General features: G+C 35.1%; 2 protein-coding genes across 3 annotated transcripts in view; both read left to right on the top strand.

The window, feature by feature from the left end:
* LOC140008496 (uncharacterized) overlaps positions 1-8,465 on the top strand; it is a 47,150-nt gene extending 38,685 nt beyond the window's left edge. For both annotated transcript variants that reach the window (XM_072053052.1, XM_072053054.1), the window contains one exon: positions 7,465-8,465. The gene's annotated coding sequence lies outside the window, so the exon portion shown is untranslated. The remainder of the gene's footprint in view (positions 1-7,464) is intronic.
* Positions 977-8,852, top strand: LOC113736731 (putative disease resistance protein RGA3). Its single transcript, XM_072053049.1, has 6 exons — positions 977-1,151; positions 1,251-5,059; positions 5,688-5,865; positions 6,159-6,345; positions 6,461-6,896; positions 8,485-8,852. Exons 1-2 carry the CDS (start codon positions 1,107-1,109, stop codon positions 5,034-5,036), a joined length of 3,831 nt encoding a protein of 1,276 aa, XP_071909150.1. The 5' UTR covers positions 977-1,106; the 3' UTR covers positions 5,037-5,059; positions 5,688-5,865; positions 6,159-6,345; positions 6,461-6,896; positions 8,485-8,852.
* Positions 8,853-17,473: the final 8,621 nt, after the last annotated feature.

The following is a 17,473-nucleotide window of genomic DNA, read 5'->3' as shown; positions in this document are numbered from 1 at the left end:
ACTTTTTTTTAAGAAAACTCTTCTCACCTTACCACCCAACCTAACCCTCTCCTTAAATGCGTTAAAATTCTTTTATCATGTAAATCATTATAGATTAAATTTTTTCAAAATATTAAGCATCACTTCTTTAAAATTTTTAGTATATATATATATATATTTATTATTCTGTACCATAATATATAAATATATACAATATTATTTTGATTTGAAATATAATCCCGTGCATAGCACGGGTCAAAACACTAGTTTTGTACTAATCTCTTATGAAAGTAAAAACCTTTCAAAGTTTTCAATGGTAAAAAGCAATGTGTTTTAATTTTAAAATAACAAAATGCATTACAAAGTACCAAATTTTTATTAAGAAATCATCATTATATTTGAGTATACATACAAAACGGATGGAAAATTGAAGCATTTGTTACTAACAAAAAGTTTAAAAAAAGGCAAATTTAAAATATACTCCCTCTGTTTCAAATTATTTGTCACATTTTAGGATTCAAATTTTTAAAAATTGTAACTTGATGGTGATGTTGGCGGATTTATTTCTATAATTGTCCTCAAAAATTCAAAATTTAAATTTAAATTTAGTGTCAAATATTGATAAACGTGGAAATAATATTAAAGAAGATATCAAAAGTAACTTTAAGTTTAATAAAACGATAAATATTGACATTTTAAAATAAAAAAGCATGATATTTTCAATCGAATGGAAGGAGTAAAAATAAAACGAATAACAGAGCCATTGCAAGATGATGAGGTAGAAGTTTTTTTTTTTTTTTTTTTTTTAAATATGAGTTAGAAGTTAAGCCAATTTTATATTAGTACCTGTTTTGCCGCATTGTTATAAGGAGGAATGAGAGAGCCCGCTGTTTTAGCCAATAAGAAATGTGACCGAAGAGTCAAGTTGCAGGTTGGCTCACGCATGCAATTGTCGGCAACTTCCTTAGATGTTCACGTTTAAGTGTTTAACAATTGCTAAAAGGGGCTGCGCTTAGATAACAGAGGCTGTGATCCGCAAGTCACGGACACCTGCTGCAGCCGTGCTTTCTAAAGCCTTAGTATAATATTTCTAAAGCTTTAATATTGCTGGATTCGTAAATTCATTTATGACTTTTACTAGATCCGGGCAAATTGCAAAAGTGGAAAAATTTGTAAGTTGAGTTGCAAATTTCAGTCCGGCAAGTTTTAGTCTCCGCCGATTTTGCTCTTAGCTGCTGAAGTTGAACCCTTCCTTCCTTGTCTCATCGCAGAAAGCATCCCCATCACCATCATCGATATCAGAATACTTCCATCCTAATTCCAATCCCAAGCAAGAAAAAATGGCTGATACTGCTATTAGTGCTACTATTCAGGTTGCATTGGAGATGGTTGTTTCCCTTGCCGCTGAACATGTTAATCTGGCTCGTGAATTCCCAAAGGAGCTGGAGCGACTCAACGAATCTGCTGAAATGATCCGAGGCTTCTTGGCCGGTGCTGACGAGGAAATGCATAGCCCAGTGGTGCAAAATTGGCTCAAGCAGCTGGAAGAAGAGGTTTTCAAAGCTGACAATGTGCTGGACGAGCTCAACTATGAAAATCTTCGTCGGAAGGTGAAGTATCAAGATCAACCCATGAAAAAGAAGGTACTCTGCTGCTTTTCATTCTTTAATAAAATTGGTTTTCGTTGGAGGTTGGCTTCAATGATCAGGGAGATCAACACGAACCTTGAAAGGATCCATCAGAATGCCGAACGTTTGGGACTGCCCTACAAGCTCCAAGTTGAAGAAGCATTCCCTACTATTGCTGCTGGAGCCGCGACAAGCCGACAGACCGACTCTACTATTGTTCGAAGTGATGTCCTGGGAAGAGACAAGGATGAATCAGAAATAGTTAATAAGTTGTTGGCCAAATCTGAAAGTGTTATTTCAGTTATTTCCATAACTGGCATGGGTGGATTAGGCAAAACAACTCTAGCTAAAGCCGTTTACAAAAATGAACAAATTGTTGGACATTTTGACAAAAAAATTTGGGTTTGTGTGGCTGAAGAAGTAGATAAAATCGAGAAGGTCTTCAAAATGATCCTAGAATCGTTAACAGGAGAAAAGGTTGAAGGGGATCGTAGGGAGGTAACAGTTCAAAAAATTCAATATGAACTCAAGGAAAAAAGATATTTCCTTGTTCTTGATGATGTGTGGAATGATCAAGAACTATTGTTGACGGACCTTTTCAGCACTTTGGCGGGACTCAATGCGAAGAAAGGGAGCTGGTGTCTTGTTACTACTCGTCTGCAAGAAGTGGCAACTATTCTGTCTAGACATCCGCAGATCAAGTTTACTCGCCATGAGCTAGGAAAGCTATGCGATGATGATTGCTGGTCTATCATGAAAAAATGGGCAACTGTAGGGGAAGAAGTACCAGAAGACATAAGGGAGCAAGTTTTAAGAAGATGTGACGGTCTACCTCTGGCAGCAAGGTTAATTGGAGGTTTGTTATCTAAAAAGAACAAAGAGGAGTGGCAATCTATTTTGGAGGAGAGTCTCTTGAATGGCAATCAAGGTGGGGTTGAGCAAATAGTTAAGGTGAGTTTTGATCATCTGTCACCTGCACCGGTTAAGAAATGTTTTGCATATTGCTCAATTTTCGATCAAGATACTAAATTGGAACAAGATCTACTAGTTGAGCTTTGGATGGCTGAAGGCTTTCTTCAACCGGATTCCCAAAATGAAAGAATGATGGAGCAAATAGGATATGAGTATTTGAGAATTTTGTTGCAAACTTCCTTATTGGAAGAAGTAAAAGAGGAGAGGAGAACATGGTATAAAATGCATGATCTTGTGCACGATTTTGCAAAATCAATTTTGAATCGTAACAGCAACAATCAGGACCGTTACCTTGCAGTATACTCCTCCAAAAGAATCAATGAAAAAGCATCAGCATCGCTTCGTACACTATTTCTGGAGGGTGGCATGGCTGATGATATGTTATCAAAGTTCAAATACTTGCATGTCCTAAAATTATTTGGAGAAGATGTCAAAGAGTTGCCAACCTCCATTGGCAAACTAATACATTTACACTTACTTGACATTTCAGATTCTATGATTACAACTTTGCCAGAATCTCTTTGCAAACTTTACCGTTTGCAAACACTGAGAATTGGCAAGCTTGAAGAAGGTTTTCCAGAGAAGATGAGCAATTTGATTAGCATGAGACATCTTCACTATTATTATCATGCAGCACGCGAAATCCAGATGCCATCCAGTATTGGACGATGGGCTTGTCTTCAAACATTAGAGTTCTTTAACATAGGTCGTCAAGAGGAAGGTCATGGTATCCAAGAACTTGGGACCTTGCAAGATCTTAAAGGCTCCTTGGAGCTCAGAAATCTTGAATTAGTAAATGGCAAAGATGATGCTGAATTGGCGAACCTATCTAGAAAGCCAAATCTGTATCGGTTGATATTTGAATGGGGCAATAGGGATCAAGAAAGTGATCAATGTGATGAAGATGTGTTGGAAGCTCTCCAACCTCACCCAAATTTAAAAGAGTTAAAAATTTTGAACTTCATGGGTGATCAGTTTCCACAATGGTTCATGAATTTGACATCACTGGTGGAGTTGCGGGTGGCGTATTGCACAAGATGCAGAGAACTCCCTACACTAGGACAACTGACATCCCTCCAACGCCTCTATCTGACTGGATTGGAAAACACAACATGCATTGGGCTTTCATTCTATGGTATTAGTGATGAGGAGGACGGAAGATCAGCAGGTTCAGGCAATACGAGCAGACAAACATTCTTTCCAGCCCTTAAAATTCTCTCTCTTGAAAGCATGAAAAGTTTGGAAGAGTGGAAGGACGCACATGAAGCGATGGATGTGTTTCCCGTGCTGGAAAAGTTGTATATTAGGGATTGCTCCCAGCTGACCACCATTCCAACTCCAAGTCGTTTCCCAAGTTTTGTTGTATTGGAAATCAAAGAGAATTGCCATGTTTTGCTGGTAGAAGAGGTTTTGAGCAGTATAGCCAATCTCTCGTCCCTTGAATTAAGGGGTGGTCATCAACGCATTGAGTCTCTAAATTTAGTAATACGACCAGAGAGTAGTTTGAGTATTAAAGGCTGTGACAGTCTATCCACTGACATGCTCGAGCGGCTCTGTCTTTTCCCAAGTCTTCAAAGTGTAGAATTGAGCTATTGCCCTAACATAACAACATTAAGAGAAATGAGTTGCGCCGCTTGTCTTAAGAGATTGGTGGTCAATGGTTGCGAGAATTTACGGGAGTTGTCAGAAGATCTTTATCAATTTCAAGCTTTAGAGCACTTGAAGATATTGCGGTGCCCGAGAATTAATTCATTTGGATTAAATCCTAATAAAGGACAGAAAAGCCTCCTTAAGTCTCTTGAGGAATTTAGTATTAGTGAGTGCAATGGATTAACAAGATTACCGGGGGAAATGTTCGAGTCGTGTACGTCTCTCCGAGAGCTGGACTTGCGCTTTTGCCCCAATCTGGTCTCCTTTCCCCTTGATTTGCGACGAACCCCTTCTCTCGAGACCTTCTGGTTAACGTGGTGTCCCAACTTGAATACCGAGATGCCTAGTGGATTTGGCTATCTTACCAACTTAAGGCGAGTGCTGATTGGTGGCATCTCAGATTACTCTGTAATGGAATTTGATTGGGCTGGATTAGCATCTTCATCAAAACTCCAGCATGTGCATTTAGGTGGGATGCCTGGCACGAAATCTCTGCCACATCAGCTTCAAGACTTGACTAACATCACATCACTAGATCTACAATACTTCGGAGCCATCGAAGCCTTACCAGATTGGCTTGGGAACCTTGCATCTCTTGAAGAACTAATTCTGTTCAGATGCGAAAAGCTTGAATATTTACCCTCCATGGATGCCATGGATCGCCTCAAATTGAGACGTCTGCAAATTAAAGCTTGTCCACTATTAACTCGAAGATGCACTCCTCAAAGCGGCTCCGAGTGGCCCAAGATCTCTAATATTCCAGAGTGGCCCAAGATCTCTAATATTCCACAGCGTGATATTCGTTAAAAGCCGTCTTTCTGAGCCATCCGGTAAAATTTCACCTCAAAATTTCAATTAATCGCTTCTCAGCATCTTATTCTATCCATATTTGTCCCTTACTCTTTTTCTCTGTAACTCTCTGTTTCTCTATTTATAAACTGGTGAAGATTACTTTCTCTTTCAATTTATAAACTAATTCTTGTCATTAACAAAGTAGAGTTACGAGCAAATTGAAAGACAATAAAAATTGTGGATTTCATCTGCTTTTCTGAACCATCAAAAAGATTAATAAGCATGCTAAAATTCACTACTATATATGAACTTGGTATTGACTATTTGTCCAGGAAATTCACTTTTTTTTACACTGATATTTTCCAAACAACATTAAAACCAATAAAATAGCAATTTTGGGAGAACGTTACAATTTTTGTTTTTACCGCTGGCATTTAATGGATGGATATGTTCTTAATCTTCACTGTTATCTCCTCTGTAAGACTCTGCGTTATGATTGCCATAAAATTAGCTCAATGTGGATCAAGTTGAAATTGTTTGCAGAGGAACTAGGGTGCTGTTAAAACTACAAATGTTTATCATCTTTCAAAATTTTTAAAGCTCAGAAACTATATCTACCTACTTTTCTATTTTGTGAATTGGATTGATGATATTATGGCCTTGCAGGCAACAAGTGTCAGTGATGCAGAAAGCAGTCATTGTGCCGAAACATTGCAGAAGGCTCAAAAGTGTGCTCAAGGCAGAGTCAGCCTGGAACCTCTAAAGCATCTTGTTGCATTTTTCACAGTCTCCAGCTGCAACATGAGGCTGCGGTTTCCAATCTTTTTTGAAGAAAGATGAGGAGGTATGTGGTTTGGAAAAGTCTCCACCCAACTTACAAGAAGTACAAGTGAATTGGTCCAAGTTTGCAAGTATGTTTGAGTCATGTAATTGTGCCTAAATGCATGGTGATATCTGCACTAGTATGTGTTCTTTATGGCTTAATCAATGGAATTTAGCTTAATTTTTGCTCTTTAGGATTTTGAGTGATAAATTGTTGCACTGGTTACCAGACCAAACCTTTCTGTGGCTCATGTTTCTACTTCATGCCATAACTGAAGTACCACTGTGATGTAATATTGTGATGTTTTTTTCCAGAATTTTTTAGGAAGCAGAAATCAATGCTTTTTGGACAAAGAACACCAAGGTTCCCGTGTTGTTCTTATGAGAATGTCAGGAGGGAGAAGTTATTTTCACTTATCAATCGGGTTTTGAAGATGGAAAGTAGTTATCTGTGATTTTTCCCACCAAAATGCGATATATTTCTGGAAATGTGGAAATAAAGGTAAAAAATGTTGACTGCATGTCTTTTGGGCTGTTTCAATTACTTTTCTTTTTTTATCTATTTTCTGGAAGTGTTTAACAAAATAAATCAAATACTGAACCTTTTCTCCTTGTAGCATGCTGAAGACAGAGTGGCTTGTGCCAGGCGTGTAGAAAGTAGTATGGATGGAGAAGAATTAGAGGGGAGCATAGTAGCTGGTACTGGAGAGCTATCAAGGTACAAGACTTGCTTGAAGAAAACTGGACTTACTGATACTTTAGTTCCAGAGGTGAGAAGATTTGGTGGAAAGAAGTTAGACATTGTAGACAGCATTGGCGATCATTTGGACAGACATAAACGAAGCATGTGATTGCAGTGTCAATCATTCATTTGGGTGGAAACAGTTAAAAGATTTGGTGCTGCAATTGCAGAGGCAAGAATTCCTACATCCTCATTCAAACGTTCCCGCCAGATCTTGCGAGGCCTTTGTCAATTGGAGAACAGCTTATATCTTTCCACTCAAGAACAATCGAGACTCATGGTACAACTGTGCTAACAGCTAGTCATTCCAGGTATCAGGCTCAGCGTTGAATTTGTTTTAGTAAAATAACATATCCTAAGTACTGTTGTGGTTCTTAACTAACTAAATTATTTTGACATGTCTACTTCAAGATGAATAGTCACAATCCAAAAATTTGCAGTTTGAATGATCAATAAACAGGTTTTGTTATTGTAGCATTCCATCTTTTGTTGTAACACGTAGGAAGCAATGATTTCTAAGCAAAAAATATATGGATGGTGATGTGGTAGAAATTTGTTCTCTTAAGGAGTGATGATCAGTCTTCTAGAAAGCAATATGCGACAGAGTAAATGAACAGATATGTAGTCTCAGTGGATTAAAGGTCTACTATGTTTGTGTTGCAGTTGCCATAACTTCAAATCAATCACATATAAAAAATGAGCTTTGTACTTTGTGTTTTTTATGGCTTAATTGAAACGACTTTGCTTAATTTTTGCTATTTAGGAATTTTTGTAATACATTCTTCATAAGTTTTGAAGTTTTGACATGGCTAATTTTACCCTTAATATTATTGTAATGTAACATGGTGATTATTTTTCCGGAATCTGTTTGGGAAGCAGACTTCATCTTGTTGGAAAAGAACCACATGGCTCCCTGTTGTTTTTGTGAGAATGTCAAAGTGAAGAAATTATTTGTCACTGACCAAGCAGGTTTCGCAAATGAAGATGGTTACCGATTACAGTTATTTTGCTCATTAAATTGCGTTAGCCTTGATGGAGACTTCTCAAACACCAAATAGAAAAACTGAAAGTGTTATGTCCTGTAGTGCTCGGAACGCAGAAATGAAGGCTATGATTTGGCTGTATCTGAGATTTGTGAAGACCAATAAAGGTGGTAAATCAATAGTAAATGTTACAGAATAAAGTTCTTCAAGGTTAGATAAGCATATTTCAGCATAGCCATTGAAATGAAGTTGACAGTTAACTCTAACAAATTCAACGAAGAAGGAAACTACTTGCCCACAACTTTAGAATAGTGAGATTCTTTTGCTGCTTCCTTCTGAAAAAGGTTATCCTTTACTGGTCCTTTTTTGTCCCATATATCTTTTGTATTAGGAGAAATCAGTCTGCTCAAAAGAAGGTACTTAGAGGCTTGATAATACATGAATGTTCAACCATGACTTTTTTGCTTGGGATTATTTTGCCAAACTAGCTAAAATTAGGACCTCAATTTTTAAGCAGAGGAAGGATTATCATCTCACTCTTCTTCTAAGTTTTACATAGACACATAGCTTTCATTCTTATGTTCTATTAACATTGACATTCATGCAAATTTTATTGCCTTTGCTAATTTTTGCGTTCCATTTTTGGTTCATCCACTAATTGGTTAGAATGATCATCTTTCCATTACTAGTTGCTTATAGAGTTCTTTGCTTATTGTGAACTGTTAATCGGATATCTATGTCAATATTTAAGACAGTCAGTGTCTAACAGGCTATGTTGGAACACGTACAAAGCAACAGTTTCCGAGCTGTAGTGTATGAATGTAGTTTCGATTGATTAAAAGCTTGCTTCTCTTGAAGTTGGCATGTCTTTCACATACACATGGAAGTGCCTAAAAAGTTTTCATGTATTTTGCAGGTTTCTTCTAATTTGATTTGCTTCAGACTGAGGAAAGCGTATCAAGGAACCAATTTGCTCGCATGGCTGAGACCAGTAGCCAATTTGGTTGATCTTGGTTCCATTATAAGCTCTCTGGATTCCTCTACTTGTCAATCGCATGAACATCGATCTCATATCATTTGAAGCATTGAAAGTGAGAGAACGAGAAGGAAAGAGCATTGGAAGCTAGTTGTTGGATTGTAGGTGTGAAAAAGTCCTTCAATTCACATTTTCATTATTTGTTGCTATACTAAAGTTTTGCTCGATAGTACTGTATCCCAAAACTTCAATTTAGCTATACTAAAAGTGTCGTACACATGGCTGGCTAGAATGCATGTATTACTCTAGTTTGGCTTACAGAGAGAGACAGCATTGTTGGGAGGGTGAAGTATTAAAAAAAAAAAAAAGCGAAAGGAATAAGAAAATAAAAAGCTTTTGTGGGATGATAAGCTTTTTCTTTGTAAAATCACTTGGACATTATAAAGCACCATTTTTTTTTGAAGGAAAAGGCATACATCTAGCAATTCAAAATACATATTTTTGCCATGATTTTTCAAGAAATAAGTTGCCAAAAGAAAAAATTTTGGTAACATTGAGCAAGATTTATTTAAATTGTTTATGAAGAAAAGAAAAGGATTTTTTATAGTTCCAATTCATTCTGTATTGATAGTATCATAAACATAAAAATGAAATGATTATATTGAAATTGAATCAATCTTCGTCCAATAGTACGACCAGATTCAAAACTCAAGAACAAATGTAGAAAATTTGTTAGCTAGTTTTGCAACCTGTCCCTTTAAATTTAGTTGAGAAAATTTATTATAGTAAAGTTGGAAATCAAATTTTTAGTCCTAACTTTACCTATTTTGCAATTTTCGAATCCGAAGTTAAAAGAAAATGGAAAAATTTATAAATTATTCATCATAGAAGGATTGTGAGGACTCGAAAATCTATTATTTTAAAATCCCTAATTTTGGCCAAATTAATTAATTATTTGGATTTTTGCCACGAATAATATTTTCTAGCTTTTTTAGACCTAAGTACATGGTTTTATAGTTTCGTTATATTTTTAAAATGTCTCGTTTCAAAAATTCTTTTCTTAGAAGCTTGTTTAGTGAAAAGGTGAAAACGTGTCTGAAAACTTTAACCAATTGGGAGTAAAATAAGCTCGGAAATTTGGAGACATGTACAATGGTCCTAAAATAGGTAAATTTAGATTTAAGTACTCATGTGATAGTTAGTGGTACGATCGTTATAAGAATTTCTCGAAAGTTTTACTTTATTGCGCCTAAATTGGAAATACGCGTTTTCACGTGCGCGCTTAATTGAGGGACTTTAGACCATTATTTTGGGACAATTAAGAATGAATAATATTTATATGAATGTAAGTGCCTCAGAGGTTTAGTGCACTAGTGCAACAAACTTAAGAGAAATCGAGCACAAAAAGCGCGCGTATGCGCACTATTTGCAATTGACTTTTGTGCACCTAAACTATTAGACGTTAAGCGTTCTTTGTACGCCAAAGGGTCAGACCAAACATTTCATTTCTCCAAGCTTCCATGGCCGGCTAGCAGACAGCAAAGGAACAACCGAAAACTCTCCAACATTTCCTCTACAAAACTCACTCAAATCACCACCAAATCTTCTCAAATTTTAGCACTACTTAGCCTAAGCCTTGGAGTTCATATCTGGCTAAAAAGGGGAGGCTTTTCACGGCTCACTTAGGAGCAAGGAGGGACTGAATTTCTGACTTGAACATCAACTAGAGTAAGTCATGATCAAGCCTTCTAACTTCAATTTTTGGAAGTTCTAGTATATCTTTTAGCTCTTAATTTCTTATGGGTTGTTGTTGTTCTTGAAAAAATGGAAGGTGGGCTCTATGAACTTCCACCTCTGTCTTGATGGCTGATATGGTGATTGATGTTGTTTATAATGTTGGTTTAGTGTTTGAAATGTTGGATTAATGGAGTATAATTAGTAGAAACCTCAAGGAACTCATGGGATAGAAACTTCCGATTTTGCCCCTGCCCTGTTCGGTTATTTTAAGGCCAATTTTTGATGATTTAATGGCTTGATTGTGTTGTTTACATGTTGTAGTAGTTGTATAAAACTTTTCATTGAAAAATACTGAGTTTTGGCTGGTCAAATGAATTTATTTCCCAAAGCTAGTAATCTGGAAACTGTTTCCGTGTAGCTCTGTCCAGCGATAGTATTTCGGCCGTAACTTTGTCCTCCGATGTCAAAATCGAGTGCCGTCAGTGGAATTTGAAACTAGACATCCACACCTTTTCAATGGTATAAAATTCATGTTCTCAGCTGTGTGAGCCATGGTTCCATGTGTGTGAGCCGCACCACTCTTCTGAATTCAGCTGTTCTGTTTCTCTGTTCCGTTGGAACGATTTGATGATGCTCCAACTTTAGGCTTAATTTCGAGCCAGTTGCATGCTGAATCTTAAAACAATTTATTCTGTGAAATTATAGCCCTATGAATGTATTTTTCAAAACTATCAACCATGGCCAATTCCGAGTTAAATTGAGTGAGTTATGATCAAAATACTGTGACTGCCCTGTTCTTGAAAACCCTTGGATTTGGACAGATTTGATGTGAGACTTGTTGTGGTCTTACTAAATGAATTTCTTGGTACTAAACACCTACCAAATGTACCATGCATGTTCCTTGGACTTTTCTTGCACAAATGAACCATGTTTGGAGGTTTTCCTTAGCCGAATGTTTGGAAACGGAGAGAAATGGAGTTAAAGGCAGTTTTGCCTTAGTAATTTCAAAACTTTGGTTGATTGGTTAACCACCTTTCCAAAGGTATTTTTCCACGAAATTTGATAGAGAGATACCCTTCATATATAAATACTATACTGCAAAATTTGGCACCAATCCAAGTCCGTTTCGACACTTAACTAAAGGTCCAAAGTCGGAAACCCAAATCTGGAAATTGTTCAACAGTCTTGAATTTTCCCCAACTTTGAGCTACCATATCTTGGTGCTCGAAACTCCGATTCTCGATCCTCTTGTTCTGTCCTAAACCTTACTTGCACCTCTAATTGAGTTATAAATTTCAAGGGCTGATTTTCAACGACGGAATTCTGCTGAATTTCCAAAATTAGCGAAAAACCAACCCCGACTCAATCCTGGGTGATCTGGAACAGCAACTTTAAGCTCATTTTTGAATACTTTCCACTTAGATTCGTGGAAAAGTGTCTTCTAAGAACTTTTCCAACGGTATAAAGCTTTCCAATTTTAGACTTGTATTGAGTGAGATACGATTTTTCAAAAATCCATATCAGAACTGAAAATTTTCCAATTTTCTAGGAAATAGAGTTTTCCAAGAACTCTTTATTCTTTCGACATTATGCAAACGTTTTAACTTCAATTTTCAAGATAAAAATCCAAATGCTCTTGTACTTTAAGAAACTCTAATTGAACCTCGATTTACGAGTAATTGAGGTTCAATTTCATGAAATTTTCTTAGATTGTACTAGTGTACAATCTTCCTTGACAATTAGGATATATGAATGATAATATATTATTATTTGCTCAGGCGCACACGAGGACCTTCAAGAGGATCCTACCGTGAACACTTGAACTTCCAGAAATATTTCTTCTTGTTTTGCTCGGTGAGTGTCAAGTGTTTGACTATTTGAACTCTATGAACTTGATTTCATGCTTAGCCTACTTGTTATTTTGAAAATGGAGTCGAGTGTGTACTTTATCGCACTCGTTCTCATTTGAAACAAATGACTCATGCTTAACATGATTTGCCTGGTTTACATGATCTGAAATATATGCTTAGACCTGTCAAATGCTTGAATACATGACATGGTATGTTATGCTTGCATACGTCGTTGGAGTGGACCTCTTCAACACTTACATGATACATGGGGGACGCCCAAACTCATAGGCCGACCTTGGAACTCGAGCCGGCATGGGCTTGGTCGGGAACCTCGGTGAGCCATGAGATTCACATGATAAGCTTGATCTATTGAGAGATCTTGCTTGGCATACTCGTGGAGTATCGCCTTATAAATGTCGTGCGGGCCCGAAGCGGTGTATGGTGGACGGATGAGAAGTAAGTGGTGAACTACGGATATGAAATATCAACCTGGATGACGGAGAGTCATCGCGGGGAGATATACGAATGACATCGGCAAAATGTGGAACTTAGCTCCTGAGAGCTACCATATCCTTGAATTGTTTCTGGTTACATTCTTGTTGGCATTATTAATTACTTGCAAGCTATTACTTGAATTGTTACTTGGGCTTGTTACCTGAACTGTGTGCCTGCATGTGTGTTCTTGGTCTCACGAGCGTTTTGCTCACCCTGTAGATTTGTTTTCCTTAACAGGTTTGAACTTGGAGGTGTACTGGAGAAACCCTCCTGATGTGTTTTTGTTTAGGGTTGCTATTACTTTTGGTTATGCCCTTGGTTTTGGATTGTACTTTTGGAATTGAAATGTAACTTTTGGGGCGTAATGTATATTTGGGATTCATGATGTATTTTGTATACCGACGTGTGGGTTGGATAATGGATGACTATTATTAAACTTGAACGCTTCCGGATTTATTGTATCTAAGTTATTTACATGTGTTGTGTAGTTCGATAATAAGCTTGAATGGAATTGCTTGAGTCCTAGCGAGAGCTAGGCAGGCGTCCCGCGGATACCCTTTGGTTCGCCTTAGGGAGAAGTGGGGGCGTCACAAGGATTTAATTTTTTTTTTATCATACATGATACTAAGGAAAGATAACTATTGAGACAATTTACTGGAGTTGTATCCTAGGGGTTCATTATAATCAACGCATTAAAAAAAAATTTTAACTGAAAATTTGAAAAGGACAAAATAATGAGAGCTTGTCCGAAATTGTGGGAGATATATATAAATAATGTAAATTAGTGATTGAAAAGATAAGGTTAAGAAGAAAAAATTAAAGTATTAAATGTGCGAGAACACATCATGGAACAGACTGATAGAGTTGCATTCAAGTTATACACGTATTCATAATGTGCACATTATAACACAAGGGGGTGTTTGATAATCCCATTAAATACCTAAATTAATGCATTTTGTGCTTTTTCTATTAAATTTGTTTTATACCACAATTTTCTTACATATGAATGCATTGAGACCCACTTAACTCGTATACAAAGTTTCAAGTGAAAATTATATCACTTAATTTGCTGAACGTTGAATTATAACATTCAACCAAAACATGCTCAGACTCCCAGACATTTTCATACAGATACACATTGATTATTAGATTTTTCCCCCCCTTATAGCATTGAACATTTTCACTAATGTTGTTTATAAATTAAAACGTTTTACCCTATAAAACTTTTTAGGAAATATCACACTACAGACCTTAGTTTAAATGTTCTATATCTATCCCTACCCCAATTTCATAGTCTAAAACTACATACTTGTTTGATAATCCAATTCAATGTTTAAATTTAATGGATTCATATATTAACATGTTCAGACACATTTGATAACCAAAAAATTGAACATCTGAATATATTAAGTGGTACTAAATTTTTTAGGCAAAACTTGTTCTCAAAAATGAATAATGAGCTATTTATTTATCATTTAATATAATATACACTCAAATGTATCAAATTTAGTACTTAACAATTCAATAACTTAATGGATTCAAATTTCAAATTTCAGATATTAGATTTTAGATTTCAAACTACAATTTTATCAACCATACCCTTCTATACTATCTCTTTCCTACTCAATATACTAATTAACTTTACAATTAGCCAATGATTTCCCTATATTGCCTTGAAATGCGATATGAACACTGTATATTTCTCATTCAATACATTTGATCATGAATAAATTCTTTATGACTAATGAACTGCATGGATTCCCTTTGTTGTTTAATAAGGTATCTTTGAAATATAAACATATTTTGCAATTCAAGGACAAAATATATATTTCTTTAGATGAAAGGTTTTCTTTTTTTACCTCCTATCAATTTCTTTAAATCATTTTTAAATTTCCAAATACTATACAAATAACGTGTTATAAATAAATGTTTGCACAGACATTTTTTATGAATTAGTATCAAATGCTATTATGTTTATTTTTCAACTATATGTAAAACTAAATATTTTTTGTAGAGTCTGAAATATTTGATGAACCAAATTGTAGATTTTAAAAATTTGTTTTTCAATAGGGGTGAAGATGTAATGTAAAATTATTTGCTTAGAATCTACATAAGAATTAAGGTTTAATGTAAAATTATCTGCTTACAATCTACAATTACTACAATTAGTTTTGACACCTGCCAAATTATTGCAAGAATTAGGTTCCTTATTTTATTTTATTTTTGGGACCTATTAAGTTAGGTGCTATTTTTAATTATTTTTTTGCTCCTTTTAATTCATTTGCTATGTCAGTTACATTATCCAGCTGTGCAATGTTTCATAGCAATCATATGCTGGATTAGCCGCTTTGTAGATTTTTGTGTCAACTTCTGTACCATGATTGCAGAATCCCGCACATGAACTCTATGTAAAGGACAATTCTAATTTTTTTCCTGTCGTATGCATTTTTATTTTTTTTTTAAAAAAAGCAAATACATCACAACCAAATAATTTTTCTTGCCAGTTGTTGATTAATTTATAGACGCGAAATTGAAGTCTCAAACAACAAACCAACAAGTAAAGCCTGATTAATGTTTAAGGTCTCAACTCTCAATGATATTACAAATTAAACAAAGTAAATACAAGTTTCAAGATTTCAAATAAGATTTTTAAATGCTTAGTAAAAGCACCAACGACATGAATAAAACTAGCATAAAGGAGAACTCCAAATTTCTTTTTTATCCTATGTATTTTTTATTTCAATAAAACTAGCCTATGCATCACAACTGAATAATTTTCATCCGACTAGTTCTTGCATTCATTATAGATGCAAAATCAGAGCCTTAAACAACAAACAGCCTGATTAAGGTCCATCAGGAAACTATGAATAGTTTCGATGTATTGTGTTGTCTTTTCAAAGTATTCATGTGCTGCAATCTTCCAGAAATTATTGGAGGCTACAACCCAGCAATCTTCGAGAAATTATTGGAGGCTACAACCCACTAGACGGCTCATGAATACTGCTTCGATGAGCAAATACATTTTTTTGTGGCCAACATTTGCGATCAATAAACCACCGTTGCTTCAATGGCTTCACTTTTATCAGTTTTGGCCACTTTGTTAAAGTAAATAATTAGCCAATTGCATGCTAGTAAACAGATCAAACTGTATTCCAGTCAATAATTCACCAAGGCCAACAACTAACCTTTCTGAAATGGTAGCCCAAGCATTGTAGGACATTGTGAGTGCCTTTGTGGCACAAGGATCAAGATGATCATAGTGTATATGATTCTAATTCTCATTATCAAATTGTAGCTCTGCTAAGTGTATTCAAACAAATCTCATTTTACACTATGCACACATATAAAATTCCATGTAATTATGAATATATGTGTGTGTGTCACATATATATATAGAAATATATATATATATATATATATATATAGAAGAATGGGGAAATTAGATGAATGAGAGCAATTAAGGGGCCGGTAGCAGTTTTTGCTTTTCATTCTCGTAAAACGCTAACAGTAACCATTGCATTTGTTAGTAGAACAGATAAGGACTCTGAATAAAGTGGGTAGATCCTTAGAAAATGAATAGTAGGTGGGAATTTAACTCATGATACTAATTACAGATTATATATTCACATCCAAACGCTATTTCAAGATAACTTGTTTTGAAGCCAAATATAACAGATAAAATCATGTATCCAAACAAACTCATTGATATCAGCGATCTTATTTTTTTCCAAAATCTAACCAAAAATTTTCAGTAACCCATCATTTTGAGCATTTCAAAATAAATATTAAATAATAAGTAAAATATTTAAAATAAAAAATTAAATAATTTGTAAGATTTGATTAGGCTTGATGAGTACTCGAGCATAGTATTTTCAACCTCAAGCTTGATTTGCTACTCAAGGAGCACGGTGCTCAACTCCCTTCACTTGTACTTGTACTTTCCCTTGCCCTTATAATCTAACACTCGTCTCTTCCACAACTAATGTGAGATAAACACAACAACTAATATGTATTAAGTCCAAATAAAAATGAAAAAAATTAAATCATAATATTGAGCCTTAGCAAAGTTCTACATCAAATGTGAATAAAAAAAAGCCTTAGTTTTAACTCTGATGATAAATCTTATGTAACATAAACAAAAATTAAGTTGCAGTTTTCAATAAAATGTTGGTGGCAAGTCCTTAAACCTAAAAATGTAAAGATCAAACAACTGTTTTTAATTGTGATGGAGATTCACATTAATATTTAGGAAATTTCTTTTGTTATATCTCTTATGATTAATTTTGAAATGAAACAGAAGAATCTGGTTTTGTTATACAAAAGTTAATTACTCGACTATGAGGTGGGCAACAAATTCAGTAATAAACCTCAAACATTTAAAATTTTGAGTAGACGCAGATGATCTAATTACTAAGATGACTAGTTTAATATTTTTTATTGCAAATTGATTATTAGTTTTAGGGTCTATCTAACCAAAGATGTAATTTATGTATTAAATTTTTAGAAGGATAAGATTAATTAGGGAAGGTATATAAATATAAGGGAGGGTAATAATTATTAGTATGTGCATATACATGATAGATTGTGTGAAATTTAGGTGTGTTAATGAGTACTCATTGGACACTCGTTAAAAAAACCTTTAGTTTTATTGGCCAATTTTTGCAATTACAAACTTGGAAAGCACTTATGCAATTAACAAATCTAATCCCTACGGTACCGTGAACATTACTAGACTTATTTGATCTAAAAGAAGTACATAAACAATTCAATATCATAGGAAACATTTTTGGGTAGAAGCTTGTCTTTGTGGAGTGGAAGTTTATCTTGTTAGCTCTTTACTTTATTGT

This window comes from Coffea arabica, chromosome 1e (assembly GCF_036785885.1).
Source record: "Coffea arabica cultivar ET-39 chromosome 1e, Coffea Arabica ET-39 HiFi, whole genome shotgun sequence".
NCBI classification, from domain to species: Eukaryota; Viridiplantae; Streptophyta; class Magnoliopsida; order Gentianales; family Rubiaceae; genus Coffea; species Coffea arabica.
The sequence above is the reverse complement of the archived record's forward strand: the minus strand, read 5'-3'. Positions and strand labels throughout refer to the sequence as shown.

Bases quoted from the DNA above. Each gene is read 5' to 3' on its own strand.
- LOC113736731 (XM_072053049.1), top strand. From the start codon at position 1,107: ATGACTTTTACTAGATCCGGGCAAATTGCAAAAGTGGAAAAATTT. The intron at 1,152-1,250 runs GTAAGTTGAGTT...GTCTCATCGCAG, and splicing joins TTGCAAAAGTGGAAAAATTT to AAAGCATCCCCATCACCATC.